The 22,823-nt window shown below is 39.1% G+C and overlaps 1 protein-coding gene across 2 annotated transcripts in view; it reads left to right on the top strand.

Moving 5' to 3' along the window:
- Positions 1–68: 68 nt before the first annotated feature.
- The window catches only part of mpp2b (MAGUK p55 scaffold protein 2b), a 68,878-nt gene continuing 46,123 nt past the window's right edge, over positions 69–22,823 (top strand). Inside the window, exons 1-2 of one of the 2 annotated variants that reach the window (XM_062056012.1) lie at positions 69–346; positions 20,095–20,174. In XM_062056012.1, coding sequence (XP_061911996.1) covers positions 20,144–20,174 — 31 coding nt within the window. In that variant the 5' untranslated portion in view covers positions 69–346; positions 20,095–20,143. The remainder of the gene's footprint in view (positions 347–20,094; positions 20,175–22,823) is intronic. The other variant, XM_062056013.1, reaches the window with a different exon arrangement.

A 22,823-nucleotide genomic window follows, 5' to 3' on the forward strand; every position in this document is an offset into this window, starting at 1 on the left:
GAGTCTTTGCTCAGCAAGGTGGATGTAATGTACTTGTACGCCACTAGATGTCGCTGTCTAGCCAATAAGCCTAAAGCAATTTCCGGTGACAGGCTGAAGCGTCAGACCCACGGCAGTAGACTCAGTCCACGCGCGTGTTGTTAACTACAACGCCTTCACTCCATCACGGAACCACACAACAGTCAACGAGAACAGCCTTCAACCCCAATGGAAGTGTTAGTTCCGTCGTAAATGATAGCACTTAACGTGTGTTGCCGTTGGAAGTGAGTGTGGGGATTAAAGGAGAGCAGTGCGTGGGGCTGAGTGGCATCCACAAGCAAGCTTCTGACCGAACGGCCGGATAAAGGTGAGCGGGAGAGATCCTTCTTTCGTTTTAATTTCACACCAATGTGTTTGCCTATTACGAACCCCAATTTTTGGGTGAAAATCCACAAATTTAGGACAGAAAGAACACAAAAGATGTTGTTGCCGCCAATTAGCGGCCATATTTAACGTTCATTGTGCTAGCGTAATTGACCTCCTTGCACCTGTGCCGTGACGTCAGCTGCCGCGTTAACCTTGAATTTTAAATCTTAAATCATTTACAATGGGTTAGTATTTGTATTAGTAATATTGTTGTGTGGTTGGATGTATACGTCAATTTTGAAACAGTCTTCTTTCAATTTCAAGGTTGGTGTAAAGACGAGGCTGCTTTTGCCAGTGCGCATGCTCACACGCTTGTGTAGTTGTTTCGATGCTCTTGCTAATATTATCATTAGTAAAAGAAAACTTGTGTGGCTCCCTGACTGTATTACTTTTTATGAAAATATAACTTAGGCTCCAGCACCCCCTGCCACCCCGAAAGGGACAAGCGTAGAATAATGGATGGATGGATAATTTAGGTCTAGGTCAGGGGTGTCCAAAGTGCGGCCCGGGGGCCATTTGCGGCCCGCAGCTAATTGTTTACCGGCCCGCCACACATTCTGGAAATGCTATTGCAAAAATTAAAAAAACATTTAAAAAAGTGGAATGAGGTGAAATCTAACTAGAAAAAGTTGCAATGTTGACACAAAGCTTTTTTTTCTTTTGTCTTTCTTTTTTTTTTTGCCATTGCTCCAACAAAAAAAAAAATCAATGTTATAATGAATTATTGACCTATTCAAGGCTCCAATTATTTCAAATATTTCAATTTAAAATGTTTTATGTGGGAAATATTGCATATATTGTGTGGTTGCCATACAAAAACATCAACATTTTATTTGACAAAAGAGCATAAAACAAACAAAATAATAGTTCAAACGTAAAATCGACAGATATATCTGAAGTTGAGCTCATAACTTAAGTGTTGAAAGTAAAAAAAAACCTAATAAAAATGTATCACTTTCTGAGTGGGGCACCTTTTAGATCCCAAATATATTTAATGGGATTTTATTTATCTTTTCACTGTGATTACTCAAAAATAATAATGAATTAAAATCAATGGTGTCCTGCATTATTGATATTTTTAAGGCTCTAATTACTTCACATCAAACATTGCTTTCTGAACGTTTTGGGCAGTGGGGGAAATAAATAAATAAATGGGTTATACTTGTATAGCGCTTTTCTACCTTCAAGGTACTCAAAGCGCTTTGACAGTATTTCCACATTTACCCATTCACACACACATTCACACACTGATGGCGGGAGCTGCCATGCAAGGCGCTAACCAGCAGCCGTCAGAGGCAAAGGGTGAAGTGTCTTGCCCAAGGACACAACGGACATGACTAGGAAGGTAGAAGGTGGGAATTGAACCCCAGTAATCAGCAACACTCCGATTGCTGGCACAGCCACTCTACCAACTTCGCCACTTCAGTCTTATTATAAAAAACTAAGTTGTCTTTGACAGAAAAGGCATAAAACGTTTTTGTTTTTTTAAACTTTGTATCAACCTGAAGTTGATATACTGTACAGATTTACTGTAAGCATTATATAAATAAAAAAATAATTATTTGACTTGTTTTTAACATTTTAATGACTTAGACTCTTTATGGTCCCCGGGAGCCCTAAAGGTAAAAAACAAACAAAATCCATATATTTTGTTATGGTTTGAAAATGAAAAATATCAAAATGGCCCCCGCATGCTTGAATTTTTCCATGTGCGGCCCTCATTGGAAAAAGTTTGGACACCCCTGGTTTAGGTGATATGGCAAAAACTGTAACACAATATAAGTTTTTTGTATTGGTCGATATCGATAATTGTTGATACTTTTTATGACCTATGGATAGGGCTGGGCGATATCGCCTTTTATTAATATCTCGATATTTTTAGGCCATGTCATGATACACGATATATATCTCGATATTTTGCCTTAGCCTTGAATTAACACTTGATGCATATAATCACACCAGTATGGTGATTCTATGTGTCTACATTAAAACATTCTTGTTCATACTGCATTAATATATGCTAGTTTTAAACTTTCATGCAGAGAGGTAAATCACAACTAAGTCAATTTACCAAAACTGTATTTATTAAACAGTTATTAAGCAGTGGCATGAACATTCATGTCATTTCAAAACTGAAAGTGCAAGATTGTCAGAGACATTTTAAAACAAGCTATAAGTGCACTTTTGTGCATGATGTCACTAAGATGACCTCAAAACAACACTAAATTAAAGTGCACTTTTTGTACAGGACGCCACTACAATAGTTTAAAATAAAGTGCACTTTTGTGGGTGATGTCACACAATATATTTAAATAACTGTCAAATAAAAATGAACTGCATAATAGGAAATCAAACAGCGTACGTCCTTCGCTATGTGGTAGGTTACTGCGGATGTTATCTCCTTCTGTTGACTATTTTTTTCATACGGTGTTGATGTGGGGATGGAAGACGCCAGGCTCAATTGGGTCAGTTCTGGTTGCTTAGTAGTGCTGCTACTTTTTGTCACGACGCTTTTGCCGCATACTTGACATATTACGGTTGTCTGTTCAACGTCTTCCCGCTTGAAGCCAAACCACCACCAGACAATGCACCACGTGCTGTTTTTCTTGGGAATTAATTCTTCTTCCTTCATTTGTTACCAGATTTGCACCTTCTTTCTCTCGTATTACCTCTCGCACCACTCCGCTAGCACCACAGCTAACTTTACCCATGCTGCTACCTCTCTGCTCGGCGAGAGTGAATGACGTTGCACGCGCGAAAGTATGTGACGTATGTAAGAAGGTGCGCTGGTTTTATGTCTCTGTGAGAAGGAGAGACAGGAAACGGTGAGAAACGCATGTAGTGTAATGCCCGCAACTAAAAGCAACTGCGTCAGAACGTATACTCGAATACTTACGATATAGTCATTTTCTACATCGCACAAAGACAAGCCCGCGATAGTATATTCGATATATCGCCCAGCCCTACCTATGGAAAATATGGACCAGGAGAAAATATATTAAAGGCCTACTGAAATGAATTTTTTTTATTTAAACGAATAGCAGATCTATTCTATGTGTCATACTTGATCATTTCGCGATATTGCCATATTTTTGTTGAAAGGATTTAGTAAAGAACATCGACGATAAAGTTGCAACTTTTGGTCGCTGATAAAAAAAGCCTTGCCTTTACAGGAAGTAGCGTGACGTCAACGGTTGAAAGGCTCCTCACATTTCCCCATTGTTTTCAATGCAGCTAGAGCGATTCGGACCGAGAAAGCGACGATTACCCCATTAATTTGAGCGAGGATGAAATATTCGTGGATGAGGAACGTTAGAGTGAAGGACTAGAATGCAGTGCAAGACATATCTTTTTTCGCTCTGACCGTAACTTAGGTACAAGCTGGCTCATTGTATTCCACACTCTCTCCTTTTTCTATTGTGGATCACGGATTTGTATTTTAAACCACCTTGAAAATGAGAGTCGAGAACACGAAATGGACATTCACAGTGACTTTTATCTCCACGACAATACATTGGCAAACATTTTAGCTACGGAGCTAATGTGATAGGATCGTGCTTAACTGCATATAGAAACAAAATAAATAAACCCCTGACTGGAAGGATAGATAGAAAATCATCAATACTATTAAACCATGGACCTGTAACTACACGGTTAATGCTTTCCAGCCTGGCGAAGGTTAACAATGCTGTTGCTAACGACGCGATTGAAGCTAACTTAGCAACCGGACCTCAAAGAGCTATGCTAAAAACATTAGCTATCCACCTACGCCAGCCAGCCCTCATCTGCTCATCAACACCCGTGCTCACCTGCGTTCCAGCGATCGACTGTGCGACGAAGGACTTCACCCGATCACAGATGCGGTCGGCGGCCCGGAGACGGAGGAAGTTAAGGTGAGTTCGGCGGCTAGCGCGTCTGCTATCCATCTCTCAGTCCTCCTGGTTGTGTTGCTGTAGTCCGCCGCTAATACACCGATCCCACCTACAACTTTCTTCTTTGCAGTCTTCATTGTTCATTAAACAAATTGCAAAAGATTCACCAACACAGATGTCCAGAATACTGTGGAATTTTGAGATGAAAACAGAGTTTTTTTGTATAGGATTCAATGTGTCCGCATACTTCCGTTTCAACGATTGACGTCACGCGCATACGTCATCATACATAGACATTTTCCACCGAAATTTTAGCGGGAAATTTAAAATTGCACTTTATAAGTTTACCCGGCCGTATTGGCATGTGTTGCAATGTTAAGATTTCATCATTGATATATAAACTATCAGACTGCGTGGTCGGTAGTAGTGGGTTTCAGTAGGCCTTTAACTGTTCACATTTTTATTTCAAATGTTCCTTTGATTATAATCCCCTCAGCGATCAAGACAGAAAGGAACGGAAATGTCAACACAACCACGGAAAACATCCATCCATCCATTTTCTACCGCTTGTCCGTTCGGGGTCGCTGTAGCCCAGGGGTCACCAACCTTTTTGAAACCAAGGGCTACTTCTTGGGTACTGATTAATGCGAAGGGCTACCAGTTAGATACACACTTAAATAAATTGCCAGAAGTAGCCAATTTGCTCAATTTACCTTTAACTCTGTTATTATTAATAATTAATGATATTTATCTTTGTGGAAACACTGATCATCTTAATGATTTCTCACAATAAATATATATAGAAACAGATAAATATCAATATGCAACACTTTATTTTTATATTTTCTCTAAGTGCACATTTTTCAAATTGAACATTTTCAAATGATCACTTCTAAGACAGTCTTGTGAAATCACAATATCCCATTTTAACTAGCTAGCCACTAACATTTTTTAACAAATCATGAATTACTTTGCACCATGTTTGTACAAATAGTAACTCATGTAAAATACAAAAGTAAACTCTCAAATTTTTAAATCATGTCACACTTTGAACTGGACACCAAATCTGTTATCTGTTTCTTTGTCAGTTAGTGGAAAGCCTGGCATTGCATGCTGTTAACTAGTGTGTTGTACTCTGGTGTGTAACTTGACACTGCAACTCTGAGTGAGTCTTGCAGATGTGCATCAGTGAGGCGTGTTCTGTGTTTGTTCTTGATGAAGTTCATGTCAGAAAAGGCTGATTCACAAAGATAAGATTTTTCCTCATTGTTTGCGGAACCTTCTTAATCTTTTGGACATATTTTCACAGCAATCTGGCCTTAAGCTTAATTATGATAAATGTAAAATGTTAAGGATCGGAAATCTAAAGGGAACATCCTTTCGAATGGAATGCAAAGTGTTGTGTTTATAAATTATATGCAATCTGTTGTGTTCCCTAATTTTTTTCTGTGTACATGAATGAAGGTGTGTGTTGCTGAGTCCGACTTGGACATTATCTGGACTGGGCCTGGTTTAAAAAACCCTCTAAAAAAATCTAATTTCATTGACAACCTGGTCTGTTGAAGATAAGGCCCTTTTAAAAAAATAAAATAAGATAAATAAATAAAAAACATTTTCTTGGATAAAAAAAGAAAGTAAAACAATATAAAAATAATTACATAAAAAAATAGTAATTAATAAAAATTTAGTGGACCAGCAGCCTATACAATCATGTGTGCTTCAGGGACTGTGTCCCTTGCAGATGTGTTGTCTATGTTGTGGGAACCAGAATATTGGTAGCAGAAAGAAAAAAACCCTTTTGTGTGGATGAGTGTGCATGGGGGAGGTTGTTTGTGTTGATGCACTGATTGAAAGTGTATCTTGTGTTTTCTATGTAGATTTAATTTAAAAAATTTTTTTTTTTTTTTTTTTTTTTTTTTAGAACAGGCCCGCGGGCGACTCATCTGGTCCTTACGGGCGACCTGGTGCCCGCGGGCACCGCGTTGGTGACCCCTGCTGTAGCCTATCTCAGCTGCATTCACAATCAATACCAATGAATAAAAATAGATTTGTTTTAAATGTATGTATACATTTTTAAGCCTTTTTAAAGAAAATCATACCATAGCAAATTATGCAAACTACTCGATGACGTCATTCTGAACACACCCATAACCACACTTCCACCGCCACAGGTATGTTGGCAGTTTAGGGGAAACCCTGCAGTATATTGATATAATTTTATCGGCCCAGCCCTAATATCAATTATCAGCTATATAACCAAAAAGCTGGCCTATTCATGACATTTAAGGTATGTGTCATGATTGATGGGTACTACTAATTGTACTGGACCTCATTTAGTGGTATGCAAAAACATCTGATTTGAAAAAAATTCATGTATTTTATAAATATACACAGCCCTGCTGACTTCAGGGAAGTTGTGAACAGGTCAACAGTCAATCACAGAGCACAACTATTTGCACTCACAAAATTTAGGGTCTCCGTGTTTGTAGGATGTGAAGAAAATAAATATGTGTGGGTTTATACGTGAAATATGTATTAAGTAATTATCCCCGCACACATTTATTAACCAACAATTGTCAACCAACAAATTCAAATTCAATATTTGTTTGCACAAATATGTTTGTCTGCCACAGCCAGTTACCAGTTAGTGAAGTAGGAATGATTGTGGTACTTTAGAAGCAAATATTTTTGATGTGGTATTTGTTGACAAAGGTTTGGTCCATTTAATTTATTAGGGAAGTAACAGTACATCACAACATATTAGAAGTTATGTTATAGCATAAGCACCAGTGTGTCTGTGCTGTAATAGAAGTTTGAATTATATACTGATTATTTCTGGTAGGAAGTTGAAAGGTACCTTTTTATAACCGGCAATTTTTAACCACATAACAGAATAAAAAAGCCTTATCAAAGCTTTTTGAGATAGTCTGTTACATTAAAAATCTTTTTGCGGCAATTTTAAGAAGATTCTTATCACATTTTTAAATTTGGATGTGAAGGATTTACCATAAATATTCCTGCGGGAGGCTCAAAGATCAGCTAATCTCATTCATCTCTGATGGAAATGTCATCCTAGTTTATCATGACTTGTTTGAAGTACTTCTTACCCCACTTTCCCTCAGAAAGATTAAAATACTTAATGCATGAGCCTCATTATAGTGTCATGTAAACTTTATGTGACATTGCTGTATGTACAGGAGAATTTTACTGTCATTCATAATAATGCACCCTGTTTTCTCACTCTGGGGACGGCGTGGCGCGGTTGGTAGAGTGACCGTGCCAGCAACCTGAGGGTTCCTGGTTCGATCCCCACCCAGTACCTCGTCACGTCCGTGGTGTCCTTGAGCAAGACACTTCACCCTTGCTCCTGATGGGTCGTGGTTAGGGCCTTGCATGGCAGCAGTGTGTGAATGTGTGTGTGAATGGGTGAATGTGGAAATAGTGTCAAAGCGCTTTGAGTACCTTGAAGGTAGAAAAGCGCTATACAAGTATAACCCATTTACCATTTACTCTGCCTGAACTTCATTTGTCATCATCGCTTTAGGGTATTTACATCCATAACCAAAAATATAACATTTACTTTTAGTATATACTAAAAATGTCTTCTTCTCCACATTAAGAAACTGATGGATGGAAAGAGTCACTTTAATGACATCCATGCAGGCTGGCGATTACACAAGCTTCTCCTCGGGGGTTTGTGTCTCAGCATGTTGCCCTGAGGCTTACTGTGCTATATATACATACACACATACATACATACATACATGCACACACAACATTACAGTTTCATTTGGCACTGGTCATATTCTACTGGCTATGACCTACTGTGTGTGAGATAATGGTGCATTGTTTTAATACAAACTCCTCCTTTGTGTAGTTATTTGGTGTTTAATTAAGGACACTATTATCTTTGCAGGTTAGTGTGAAAAACAGCTACTGGCCAGAATTATGCTAATATTTATAATATACTGTACTACTGTAAATATGATAGTGATCAACCCTGTTATGAAGCTAAATAATGGTCAAACCTTTAAATGATATCAGTTTTTAATTACATCATTATTTTACGCAGTTTCCCTTGTTGCCATGGCAATGTGCCCTGGGAAAAAAAACGAGGAGCCACGCTTGGTTGTCTTGGATACGGCAGTTTTCCCTTGTAAAGTAATGAGAGAAGCTGAACCTGTGGGAACACAAGGTTATTTTTAGGCCTGACGCCAGCTTGCATGTGTGGATTAAGACGTGTTCGCCCATTGCTGTGTGTGTGTCCGTGCGTGTGCGTGCACATGTTTACATGCTTTAATGCGGTCTCACTGTGGGAGCAACTCAAGGCACTTTGCACTTGTCATAAAAACACCGGGGCTGTCCCTTGTGCCAATTGCTATAAATGTGCGGAGATATCTACTTTCAATATATTCCCACTTCACTTTTGTTTGGTATTTGATGATTGTTACATAATGCAAGGCACCAGCTTCAACATCAAGGCACAAAAACACTCACTTCCCAATGAGTGTATTTGTTCCTTTATTTAACCAGGTAAAAACTCATTAAGATTAAAATCTCTTTTGTAAGAGTGATCTGGCCAAGAGGGCAGCAACATCCATCCATCCATTCATCCATCCATCTTCAACCGCTTATCCGGAATCGGGTTGCTGGGACAACAGCTCCAGCAGAGACCCCCAGACTTCCCTCTCCAGAGCAACACAAGCAACTTCCTCCTGGGGAATCCCGAAGCGTTCCAAGGCCAGAGAGGAGATGTAATCCCCCCATCTGGTCCTTGGCCAGCCGCGGGGTCTCCTCCCAGTGGGACGTGCAACGAGGACCTCCCTAGGTAGACGCTCGTGAGGCATCCGCACGAGATGCCCGAACCACCTAAGCTGGCTCCTTTCCAAGCGAAGGAGCAGCGGCTCTACTCCAAGTCTCCCTCGAGTGACTGAACTTCTCACCCTATCTCTAAGGGAGATGCCAGCCACCCTTCTGAGGAAACTCATTTCGGCCGCTTGTATCTGCGATCTTATTCTTTCGGTCATGACCCACACTTCATGACCGTAGGTGAGAGTAGGAATGTAGATAGCTCGGTAGACCGAGAGCTTTGCCTTCTGGCTCAGCTCTCGTTTCGTCACAACAGTGCAGCAGAGGCACTGCAATACTGCCCCAGCTGCTCCGATTCTCCGGCGGATTTCCTTCTCCATCTTTCCCTCATCGTGAACAAGACCCCAAGATACTTAAACTTCTCCACCTGGGACAGAGTCTGGTCCTCTACCTGGACTGTGCAAACCATTGGTTTCCTGCTGAGAACAATGGCCTCAGATTTGGAGATGCTGATCCTCATTCCAGCCGCTGAACACTCTGCTGTGAACCGATCCAGTGAGAGCTGAAGGTCATGAGGTGCCATCAGGACCACATTATCTGCAAACAGCAGTGACGCAACCTTTAGCCCCCCGAGACGTATACCCTCTACGCCATGGTCACGACTCTGCCTAGAAATCCTGTCCATGAAAATCACAAACAGGATAGGTGACAGAGCGCAGCCCTGGCGGAGACCAACCCCCACTGGAAACGGATCCGACTTACATCCAAGCACTCGGACACAACTCTCGCTTTGGTTGTACAGAGATTGGATGGCCCTCAGCAGGGTTCCCCTCACCCCATACTCACTCAGCACCTCCCACAAGATCTCCCGGGGGACCCGGTCATACGCCTTCTCCAAATCCACAAAGCACATGTAGACTGGATAGACATACTCCCAGGCCTTCTCCAGGATTCCCGCAAGAGTAAAGAGCTGGTCAGTTGTTCCATGACCAGGACGGAATCCACATTGCTCCTCTTGAATCTGAGGTTCGACTATCGGCCGGACCCTCCTTTCCAGTACCTTGGCGTAAACTTTCCCAGAGAGGCTGAGTAGTGTGATACCCCTGTAATTAACACACACCCTTTGGTCCCCCTTTTTGAAAAGGGGAACCACCACCCCAGTCTGCCACTCCCTCGGCACTGTCCCAGACTTCCACGCAATGTTGAAAAGGCGTAGCAACCAAGACAGCCCCTCAACACCCAGAGCCTTCAGCATTTCTGGACAGATCTCGTTACACCCTCTGTTTAGCCTCGTCCACAGCCATAGCCGCTACCCTTCGGGCCTGTCGGTACCTTGCAACTGCCTCCAGAGTCCCCTGGGATAACATACCCCGGTAGGACTCCTTCTTCAGTCGGACGGCTTCCCTGACCTCCGCTGTCCACCAGGGTGTTCGAGGGTTACCGCCCCTTTACCAGCGACAGGTTTAACAAATACTTGTAACAACAACAAAAACAGAAGCCGTTACACACTATAGTTAAAAGCAGAAATTACTTCCAACATAAAAACACGCAATAAGTAAAAAATTAAATGTTTCAATAAAAACAATTCAGTTCAGGTAACCTCAGATCCTTTTATAATTCATTCCATGATCATGGAGCAGCAAATCTGAAGGCTTTTTTTTATCCAGACAGGTGTGGAAACACTTCACACTAAAATCGAAGGAAAACACAGTAGTATACAAACATTGCAAAGTGGCGCTCGCATACCACAATAGCACAAGTTCGATGTTGTAGCACCTGTCGAGAAAGCGTCCGATTGAGGGACGTTCAGAGGTGAGGTAAGTCATATATTATCAAATGTAAACGCAAAAGTTGTGTTAGTAAAATAAATGTTATTCATTATGATAACCAGGATGTGTTCTCTCACTCCCACAAAGTCATCAAATGCCGCCAAAAGGTGTTGGAAACTAACAACGCTATCCGAGCTGTCGTGTTCAATTAGCCTTTCATTAGTTACCCCGCAAAAGTAGTCATGCAAAGTTATTAGGGTTATTCAAGTCATGCAACCACATGCTACTTGGATAGCTTGCGCTTGCACCCACTATAGTCTTTGTACAATGTAAGAGTTCCAAGTCCTTGTTCACAGTGTTAGCACTTGTGTGCCAAGTTCCTGTCAGCCATATTGGTTCTGAATATGAAGTTGCACTTTTCAAATGCAGTATTAAAGGCACTACCTAATCCACTTTTTATGCTTGATATAATGAAAACTGTTCTTATTGTTTTATTTATCATACTAAAAATATATTTGTATTTTAACTTTCTTAGGGAATATGATTTTGAACTCATTTTATGTGTGTTTTTATCTAAAACATTTTATGATGGCAAAATGAACATTGATTACTATTTCGCATGCAATGAATGCACTGTATTGCATTCTTAAAATTTTTAAACGGTTGTCATTATTGTATTGTTGGCAGGTTGAAAACAGCTCAGTGGATTTGCGTGGAGAAACCAACATTTAAACAGCACTGTAAAATAATAATCAAAAACGCACGAGAGACAATACCTTGGTTTATGCGGTCACACCACACAGCACATAGGGCTGTGAGCGCACCTGTTTTTATTAGCACACACAGATTGGCACAATCAACCACGTACGCATTTCAGCTGTGCGTGTCAGCCTTCCATAATGAAAACAGGCGTTTAGGAAATAAAAGACCATTTGGCCAAACGCAATAATTGAGGGCACATCTTAACATGTATAATTAAACCTTAATTAAGCAAAAATATGATTTATTCGATTAATCGGTTGGGATATTCGATAGAATACTCGATTACTAAAATATTCGATAGCTGCAGCTCTAATACCAATACCAATCACATGTATTAACTGTAATTTTTTCTATATTTATTGTGAGTGCTATTAACAATGTAACAATATCGATACCAAATTTAAACCAGTTAGTCTTTTATTACTTATTAGTTTTGATCACAATAAAGTCAATACTACACAATACTTATAAGTAAAAACTACAATTGACTACTCATTCAAATCCTTTGTGTTAGCCGTCAAAGTTTTTCCTGTGTCCAGGGAATTATTTCACAAATTTGTAAACATGAAAATAATCTAGACATTTCTGCTTCTGGCTTGCTCTTACTACGATAAACATGTTTAGCCTGGTCTCCCCGTAATAATGATACTCAAGATACTACGAAATTTACAAACCCTCCAATTTCACTTCCAATAGAACTAATTTCCACATCACAGTGCAATGAGTTTGCAATATTCTTTCATTATAAAGTTCAAGGCATTAAACATGCAATAATTCCTGGAAACAAATGACTACTCTACAGCCAACGAGTCAACTCGAGCTGGCACTCCCGTCACTGACAAAACAGTTGAAGAAATCATCCACAGTCTGAGTACATTAACATGCTGCCTTAATGAGTAACCCACTAGATGTCTCTAAACTGTGCTGAGCAGTTAGTTACCACAATGTGGTCATTTAGTTAACATCTCACTTCAGACTGGAACATTTCCAAAAGCCTTAAAAACTGCTGTCATTAAGCCCCTCCTAAAGAAAAGCAGTATTGATGGCACAGTACTGAACAACTATCAGCCTATGCCATTTTTGGGCAAAGTCCTAGAAAACGTTGTATACCAACAGCTTAGTGACTTTCTCCTGCATAACAATGTGTTTGATACTTTCCAATCAGGCTTTAGGCACCACCACAGCACCGATACTGCTCTGATCAAGGTGACAAATGATGTCCGCCTGAACACAGACACAGGAAAAGTCTGTCTTGGTTCTGCTGGACCTGAGCGCTGCCTTTGACACAGTTGACCCTACTACCTTAATACAGAGGTTAGAAAACTGGGTGGGAATATATGGTTCTTACTGGTTCAAGTTCTATTTCGATCACAGGACATACCTTGTTAAAATTTGTAACTGTCTCTCTGACCAAATGGCTATGACTTGCAGGGTTCCTCAGGGCTCAATTTTGTGACCCCAAGTGTTTAACTTCTACATGCTGCCACTAGGCCAGCTAATATGCAGCTTCCATGTGTCCTAACACAACCATGCAGATGACACTCAGATCTACATGTCACTGATGGCAGGTAAACGTTGGCCTGTTGATTCACTTTGTCCCTGTATTGAACAGATCAGTGTGTGGATGCAAAACTATTTTCTTCAGCTAAACTCAGACAAAACTGAAATCCTTGTCTTTGGACCACAGAAGCAAATATAAAATATTATTAGTCACCTTGAGACCCTGTCCCTGAAAAACCTAATAATCAGGTCATAAATGCACGGGTAAAAATGGACTCAGACTAGGGCTGGGCGATATATCGCGGGTTTGTCTGTGCGATATAGAAATTGACTATATCGTGATATTCGAGTATACGTTCTCACGCAGTTGCTTTTAGCTGCTGGCATTACACTATAGGCTCTCCTCGCTCTTTCCTGTGTCTCCTTCTCACAGACAGACAAGCGCACCTTCTTGCACACGTCACATACTGTCACGTCATACGTCACGTACTGTACGTATACGCCCTCGCGCAGCAAAGAGGGAGCAGCATGGGTAACGTTAGCTGTGATGCTAGCGGTAATACGAGAGAAAGAAGGTGCGAATCTGGTAACAAATGAAGGAATAATTAATTCCCCCCCAAAACAGCAGGGGGTCCATCGTCTGGCGGTGGTTTGGCTTCAAGTGGGAATATGTCTAACAGACAACAGTAATTTGTCAAGTGTGGGGCGAAAGCATTGCTATAAAAAGTAGCATTACTGCTAATATGTAGCATCATTTGAAAAGTCACCTGCTAGAGAATGAATAGTGCTTACTACGCATGTCAACACCTCCGTTCGGTGCCACACCAATTAAATCCAGAGGCAACCATTTCCACATCAACACCGTATGAAAAAAAAAACGACATAAGGAGATAAGGTCCGCCGGAACCTACCACGTAGCGAAGGACGTACACAATTTTATTTCCTATTATCAGCTAATTTTTATTTGACAGTTATTGAAATATCTTGTGTGACATCATGCACAAAAGTGCACTTTATTTGTTTTAAACTATTGTAGTGGCGTTCTGTACAAAAAGTGCACTTTAATTTATTGTTGTTTTGATTTGTCATCTTGAGGACATCATGCACAAAAGTGCACGAATAGCTTGTTTTAAGATGTTTCTGACAATCTTGCACGTTCTGTTTTGAAATAACATGAATGTTTGTGCCACTGCTTAATAAGTACAGTTTTGGTAAATTTACTTAGTTGTGATTTTCCTCTATGCATGAAAGTTTAAAATGAGCATATATCAATCAACAAAACAATACACAACAATACCACAATAATGCAATCCAATTCCAAAACCAAACCCGTCCCAGCAATGTTAAGAATAACAACAACAACAATAATAATAAATTCATTAAAAAAAGAGCATATATTAATGCAGTATGAACAAGTATGTTTTAATGTAAACACATAGAATCATCATACTGGTGTGATTATATGCATCAAGTGTTCATTCAAGGCTAAGGCAAAATATTGCGATATATATCGTGTATCGCGATATGGCCTAAAAATATTGAGATATTAAAAAAAGGCCATATCGCCCAGCCCTAACTCAGACTTTAACTTTAACAGTCACATTCATTCAATAACATCAGCAGCTTTTTACCACCTGAAAAACATTGCCAAAATCAGAGGATTAATGTCTAAATCAGACTTAGAAATACTAATCCATGCCTTTGTCTTCAGCAGGTTAGACTACTGTAATGGCCTTCTCACTGGGCTCTCTTAAACGACCTGTAAAGCAGCTGCAGTACATCCAGAATGCTGCTGCTCGAGTTCTATTACCGGGAAATACAACCACATTAGTCCAGTGCTTATGTCACTGCAATGGCTTCCTGTTGCTCAGAGAATAGACTTAAAAACAGCTCTGCTTCTGTACAAGTCTTTTCATGGTCTTGTGCCAAAGTACATCATTGACATGTTAGAGCCGTATGAACCGTCTCGAGCTCTAAATACGTCAGGGAGGGGTCTACTGCTGTTGCCCAGAGTCAGGACCAAACATGGTGAAACTGCGTTTCAGTTTTATGGAATAGTCTTCCTAAAGATGATGTGATATGGGGCTCAACATCAGCAATGTTGAAATTTAAGCTGAAAACACTTTTATTTAATTGTGCATATGACAACTAAAAGTATTTTATCTACAGTATTTGATTGATTTTACTTGATTATGATTGTTTTTCTGATATTAATTTGAATTATGATTTTAAGTGGTAGAAAATGGATGGATGGATGGATTTTATATTTTTATTTTTTACTTATTTTTATTTTCTTTGAATTGGCTTGTGTAAGAATTGTGCTCTATAAATAAAATTGCCTTGCCTTGGTTATTTGCCACAATGGAGGTGATTATATTAACTAAGCTGGTAATCAATCAATGTTTATTTCTATAGCCCTAAATCACAAGTGTCTCAAAGGGCTGTACAAGCCACAACGACATCCTCTGTACAGAGCCCACATACGGGCAAGGAAAACTCACCCCAGTGGGACGTCAATGTGAATGACTATGAGAAACTTTGGAGAGGACCGCATATGTGGGTAACCCCCCCCTCTAGGGGAGACCGAAAGCAATGGATGTCGAGTGGGTCTGACATAATATTGTGAAAGTCCAACACATCAGCGAAAGTCCAGTCCATGGTGGGGCCAGGTAATCGAATGTGACAAAATATAAATAAATATCAGTAAGGCAGAGACCAATCACATACTGTACTATTTCACAAAAATTGGCTGAGGCTGATCGGCACATCCTTAGTTTTTACTCGGGGTGTAATGATTTATCGATATACTGTATATATCAGTAGACTGATTTATATTCCAAAATTTCAAGTATATCGATCTGTGCTCGGCAAGTTTGCCTTCCAAAAGCTAAGTATTGATCCAAGATCATTTTAAAAAAGTTAATCGACCAATTTCATCGATACTAGAAAGAGGAAAACATTGGATTTAATGGCACATTTAGCACTTTTAATAGTAAAAACGTTAAGTCTATTTTCCCGTCTGTGGCGTCATCAAAACAAAAATGGAGGATACCTACGGTGGTTGAGAAAGGTCATAACAAATGCAAATGGCATAATGATGTAATATCTGTGTTGTGTGTGCACACCTTTTTAAGAGGTGTTGTTGTGTGCGAGTGAATGGAGTCATACGGAGTTTGGGTGTCGCTGTGTTGAGTGTCTGAGCGTGAGTTCTGGCGAACAGCAGCTCTTGTTTGTGTGTTTTGATTCCCTGTTACCGCTTGTTAATAAAGCATCTGAGAGTGTATCTCCAAATTTGTCAGTCCTTTTCCACTGCGGTACATTATAATATTATACATTTCAGCTACAGTACAATTGCAAAAGCCACAACCAACACAAATGACACAAAACAATGATGAAACTGCAACACAACTTTAAGGCCACAAAAGACGCGACCGAGAAAGCAGCAATGATAGCGGAGCAAGTTATGGCGATGCACCGACTTCCGAAACACATGGAGAAGTCATTCCTCAGAAACAAATAAATACAAGAAATTGATCAAGGAGGCTATCGAAATTAGGAAGCAAGGGGGCATACCTGATTTCGCACACCTGGGACGCTGTTCGTCATTGGCGGCCCCAGGATAGAGAACAGATACTGTATTGCCAGGTCGGGTAACCTTATTGAGCAGGTAAATCTACTATTACAATGTGAGTTACTGTACTTTTATTGAAATTTTCTTGAATGTTGAAATGTGAGCAAAAAAGATTTCCTCTTTGTTAATTCAAGCTAAAGTGTTGGTTGCACTTTATTCTAAAAAGATGTGAATGCATTGACCATTCATTGTTGTTTACTTGCTTGTTTGTATCCATAATTCATGTATATACTGTATATTTCCCTTACAAGAAATAAACAGAATATTAGAAACTTCACCTGCAGTGTCCAGTAGCCTATCCCGTATTTATTTCACAGTCACAGTGGTTGATTTTTTTTTTGGCTAAAATTACTGTATAGATTTCAACTTACTGAATCGTATCGGATCGTAACGTTCTAAAGAAATGAGATCGGCCCTAATTTCATATCGGCAACCACAAATATCGAATGGAATCGTCGTTAAAACAAATCGTTACACCCCTAGTTTTTACCTTATCATGCAGTATTAATTATGTATTTGGGATGTAACGATATGAACATTTCATATCACAGTTATTGACCAAAATGATCACGGTTGTCATTATTATGGCTGCATTGTTGAATGTGCTCAAAAAGTACTTGTACACACTAAAAAAAAAATATATATATATATAGCCACTGTTAGAACCATTTTAATATTTTTCACGCAGTCAGACCAGACTGTTATTGTGAAGGCTGAAAGAGCACTGCTGTTCTCAAGGCACTTGATAGCTATTGTTTTGAGTGTGGAAAAGACTTAAGGCTGTCTTGAAATACAGAATGCCTTTCAAGTTACTGCTGCCGTCCCAGCTAGTATTAACTTTGTAGTTTGGTCGGAGATTTAGCCAGTGTTTCAAGTGGCCTTTTTGACATTGTTTAGTTAGTGAGGGAATGGTTGAGTGTTTTAAGTGATTCCTCCTTACAAACGTATGTCTCACGATGACATTTTAGTGTACATGTCTGTGATGTTAAGCGTTTAACTATTTTGATTAGTCGATAGTCGATTAGTAGACTAATCAGATTATAAAGTGGACACATTCAGTGGCTCTAATTTAGCCATCTATTTTTAAATTCAGCTTGCGATATTTTAGGCATGTGCTTACTAACAACACATATGAATAATTTATGCATTGCTATTTATTTATACTGTAACTATGCTGCTCATTAGGCTTTTATAAAAATAACTATTTCACTTTTGTCCATTCAATAAATAGCAAGGACAGGCAAAGTGCTAAAAAAGGTATAATTTCTAATGTAAAAGAAAAAGTTAATTAAAATGTATCATTGATTAATTCTTAACATTTAGCCATCTAATCGATTGTATGTTTTAATTTTATGATACCGGCGCGTTTGTGTGTGTGTGTGTGCGTGTGCGTGTGTGTGTGTGTGTGTGATTGACGTTTGTTTTTGTGCCTTTCTTCATTGCAGTGCAAATTTGAGGCTGCTTTAAAAAGTACTTGAATTAATTTAGACAAAGTTTAGCCGGTGGACTTTGGTTAAAATTATAGTTATTTTTCACTCAACTTCGTCTCACACTTGTTAGGTAGCTCCCGTTTCGCAGACTTGGTGTCATAAAATCAAGATCTGCTTTGCAAAGTGAGCAAGATATTCATGTTTTTGATTAGTATAAGAGGAAATGTTCCCACACTTTACATATGTTCACCCACAATGTTGTTCGAGTGGCCGCGCTGACTTGACTATTGTCGACAAATTTTTCTACGACATATTTTATTGTCTATTTGTCAACGAATCGTTGCCCCTCTAGTCCGTTTCCAGAACAGATTGTGTTTGACAAAATATTAGAACTGTTGGTCATTCATTCATGTGACCAATTAGCCCAAAACTCAAACCCAAACAACAGTAATCCCATTCATTTTAGCACAATGCTTAAACAAAGGCTAGAAAACTACCAGTTAGCATCATTCTATTCCAAATCTTGCACGGCAAACTAAGCTCTGCTGAAATCCGCTTTACATTCTTAGCTGCCGTGTGGCCTCAGCATACTTTTAACAAGCTCTGTCATTTCCCTGTGCAAACACAGGATTCCGGGGTGGATTGTATCATAAGGTATTAACGACCACATCCGCATCGGTCAGTTTTGTAACATCCTTTTTGCTTATGAGCTTGTTGATCACTATCGCACTGCTGGTACTGTAATTACAGCTGTAAAGCCAGTAAATCCCTTCAAATGAAGTGAGCAAGTGAGACCATTTACATTTTAATGGCAGCTTTTATACACAACTTTATTATGTATGCACATTCAGATTGGATAAATGCAAACAACAATTAAAATTGATCGCTAATTTAAATGAATTGTAGAGAGTTCTACTGCATACCGTCAGTCTTTCAAATTCTAAGGAGTGTTGTAAAAACCTGGGAATGGAAGTGACGGCGACCAGTCCTCAGCATTTTAAAGTTTAACGTGAGGTTAAGACTCTTTATTTACACAAGGGTGACCCTGCAGTGACATTGGTTGCTGTAGCACTGCTTGTACCATGGCTACATATTGTCATAGCAACCAAAAATTAGCATCCTTTCTTCTCCTACTGGTGTCTTTGTCTCATCAGCTGTGTGCTTTCTTCATCCCTATTATTTAAACCTACGTCCCCCTTAATATTTTGCCACACGACCTCGGTCTTCTTTTCTTTTTGGTCACATTTGTATTGATTAAACATACAATTTATACCATTGCTGATTGGAGCTTTTATTTCATCTGTCATCTGACAGGCCAGTTTTGGATCCCATGGCGTTCTTTCTCTTGCTGCCTAATGTTAAATGGATTAATTAGAATCAACAGATCCTCTCTAAGCCAATGTTGGCTGGCCTGCCTACTCACTCGCTTGTTCAATCTTTCCATCCGCTACTTACAGTATATTCCCCCATGGACTTGAGGGCAGTAACTGAAGGGTTGTCCATCTAAAGCCCTAAACAGAGTTACATAGAGGTTAGTGTGGGTGGGGCCCTTTTTGGACTGATTGAAAACAAGATAGCTCTGAGCCGGCAACTGTTTTCATGGCAGGAAGGCATTTGTTTTCTTGGACATGTTTTTTTTTTACTCTTCTAAAGCTATCTCGCTTTTTTTAAACATTTGCAAAACATTCAAAATAATCCACTTGGCCAAACGATAGCCCTAAGAGGCAAATTATGCAGTAAAATGAATGTGAAATGTGAAATTAACATACATGTGAATTTAAAAGCTGTGCTCTCTGATTGATTTTTTTACCATCAATACGCACAGTATTGCCGGCTGATATGTCAGGGAATTTATGCAATCAATACTTGGAAATGTGTTTTGAATTATTCTGTCTTATCATTCTCTTTCTCTGCAGTTGACCTAACAAGTTTGCTGGAGGATTCCAGGAGAAAGACATTTATAAAATGCCTGTGGCAACATCTTGTTCTGACTCTGGTGAGTTTTCAAAAGCATCTGTGTGTCTTCTGTTCAGCCTGGGCCGATAACACATTATTGTCGATAGACAATATTATTGTCCACATTATTTTGAGACCAAATTAACCACTGATGTAATAATAATAATCATAATAATATTGAAAGTATACCCTTTCAAATGCAATAAACTTGCATTTCTTGTATATGTTGACATAATTGTAATGTAAACTTTTAAATATCGAAGTTACGGTACATAAAAAAACTAAATATACTCTGTCAGCAAAATTTTGCACTTTAGCACACTCAAAAGTTCGACATAACACAGTCCAATATAACGCGATTGTGCCAATGACCCCAAATTTTTGACCGTTTGTTTTCCATCAGTGTCAGTCGCGTTCACCAAATTATTGCGTATTTACAAATATACTGTCGTGACCCGTCCCTCTGGTCATGTCCTGTGTTGGTGTACTCTATGCGACAGTTGCACGTTTTCATTGCTACACTTAGACTTTCTTGTTGTTTGCTGTTGGCAACACTTTGAGTTCCAGTTAGCTTCACGCTAGGTTAATGTGCTGCATGTTTTTGTACATCGTACTGGAATTAAACAAGTTCTTACCTGCAAGCTGCTACCTTCCGTCCTTTGCATCCTGGGAGACATGAATGACCTTTGCAGACATGCAACCAGATTGTTACACTTACACCGTAAATCTTTATGAAAGTCTTCAAATGGAATTAAAACAAAAAAATACCTAAATAAAAATAAGAAAATATCGACCAAGTTATGTCCAAAGCTACTGATGTCCATTCCCTGACATGGGAGGACAATCCACCATTCACGTAACGTCACGTGGGGTCACTATTCACTAAGCAGGTTTAGGCAGCTGTGCTCCAGTGCATAACTTTTTTTAAATGTAAAGGGTAAAACATACAGCGGGCCAGACGACCGCGTTATATCAAACTGTGTGAAAATCACAACCAAAAGCTATAAGATGTTTTGTGTCTGTCAAGAAGGGGGTGGAGGACCCTCAAATATACAAAACCAAAACAATAAATAAAAAGGCCAAATTACGTTATTGTGACCAAAATGATCAAGGTTAGAATTATTATCGTGGTATTGTTGAATATTCTCAAAAAGTACTAATACACACACTAAAATCCTTTAACCAAATTTTATTTTTTCAATAACTAAAATAAAGAGCCACCCAATATACTTTCTTGGCAGCGGAAACCTCGAATATTGTTCTGGCTTCATAAGAGCCATGTTAATTTTATTTGTGTGATTAAATAGGTTAATCTTCTTCCATTTTAATTTGTAAACGTTTTAGAATGTTTTTTTTTTTAAAGATGCAAATTGGGTTATTAGTTCTTTTCACTTAAGGTTTTTTTTTATTTTTTTTATTTCTATTTTTTAAATTTTTTTATATGAATTTATTAAACTTAAGGTTTATGTGATGTCACGCAAGCTCACTTCCTGTTGAACGGATACCCGTCTGTTTCAACGCCACACTTTAGAGTTTATATGGATCACTTTGTGCAACGACAGCACAGCCTTTATTTTCAATGTGAATACTGTATCTCAGTTGTTTAGATAGCAATGTGTTTTTACAATTTTTTTTAGATTGGGGTATGACATTTCCTAATGGGGAAAGACGTTTGTCGCTTGTTTTCATGTTAGTATATAAGCTAGCAATCTATCGCTAGTACTTCCATAAGTTTATCAAAGTGCAGTTATCAATAGGGCTTGACCATTATGGCAAAAATAATAATCACAATTGTTTTGATTGATATTATCACAATTAATTACCCGATTATTCCTTAATTTGAAAACATTACATTACATCCATTTACTAAGATTAAAGATTAAAGATTAAAGTACCAATGATTGTCACACACACTCTAGATGTGGTGAAATTTGTCCTCTGCATTTGACCCATCCCATTGGGGAGCAGTGGGCAGCAGCGGCGCCGCGCCCGGGAATCATTTTTGGTGAATTAACCCCCAACTCCAACCCTTGATGCTGAGTGCCAAGCAGGGAGGTAATGGGTCCCATTTTTATAGTCTTTGGTATGACTCGGCTGGGATTTGAACTCCAACCTACCGATCTCAGGGCGGACACTCTAACCACTTGTCCTCGCAATAATCCACACATTTATTGGTGCGATACATCTTTGGACAATTTTTACCAATATTTAAGGTCAAAGCATAATAATTGTGTAAATGTATCAATAAGTGCCTTAACTACATTATGCTTGTGTAAGGAACTTTTTTGAAACCTTTATTTTGTTAACGCAGTCAAACCGGATGTGGCGCACCAGGTTATTATTGTGAAGCGGGGAAGTGTGTTTTGCTGTTCTTCTCAGCTTCATGCGTAAAGAAAGGAATTAAGACTAAGAAAAATAAAGAGATTTGCGGCTGCTGTCCTCCTGTTTGTACATTGTCACATCAATGATGTGGTTTACAACAACCAAATCGTGTGGGATGTGTTGTGGGTGTATGGATTGTTCTTGCAAGCTTTAGATTCGTGGTTTAGCCTCTGTTTCAAGTGACTGTCTCGACATTGTTTAATTTAGGACGTGTTTCAGGGCTGAATGAGCGTTCCCGGACACATTATTTTTCCAAACAAATTATCCTTCTCCTTACAATGACAATACTCCATTCACGTTTATGTCA

Source organism: Entelurus aequoreus, linkage group LG08 (assembly GCF_033978785.1).
Source record: "Entelurus aequoreus isolate RoL-2023_Sb linkage group LG08, RoL_Eaeq_v1.1, whole genome shotgun sequence".
NCBI classification, from domain to species: domain Eukaryota; kingdom Metazoa; phylum Chordata; class Actinopteri; order Syngnathiformes; family Syngnathidae; genus Entelurus; species Entelurus aequoreus.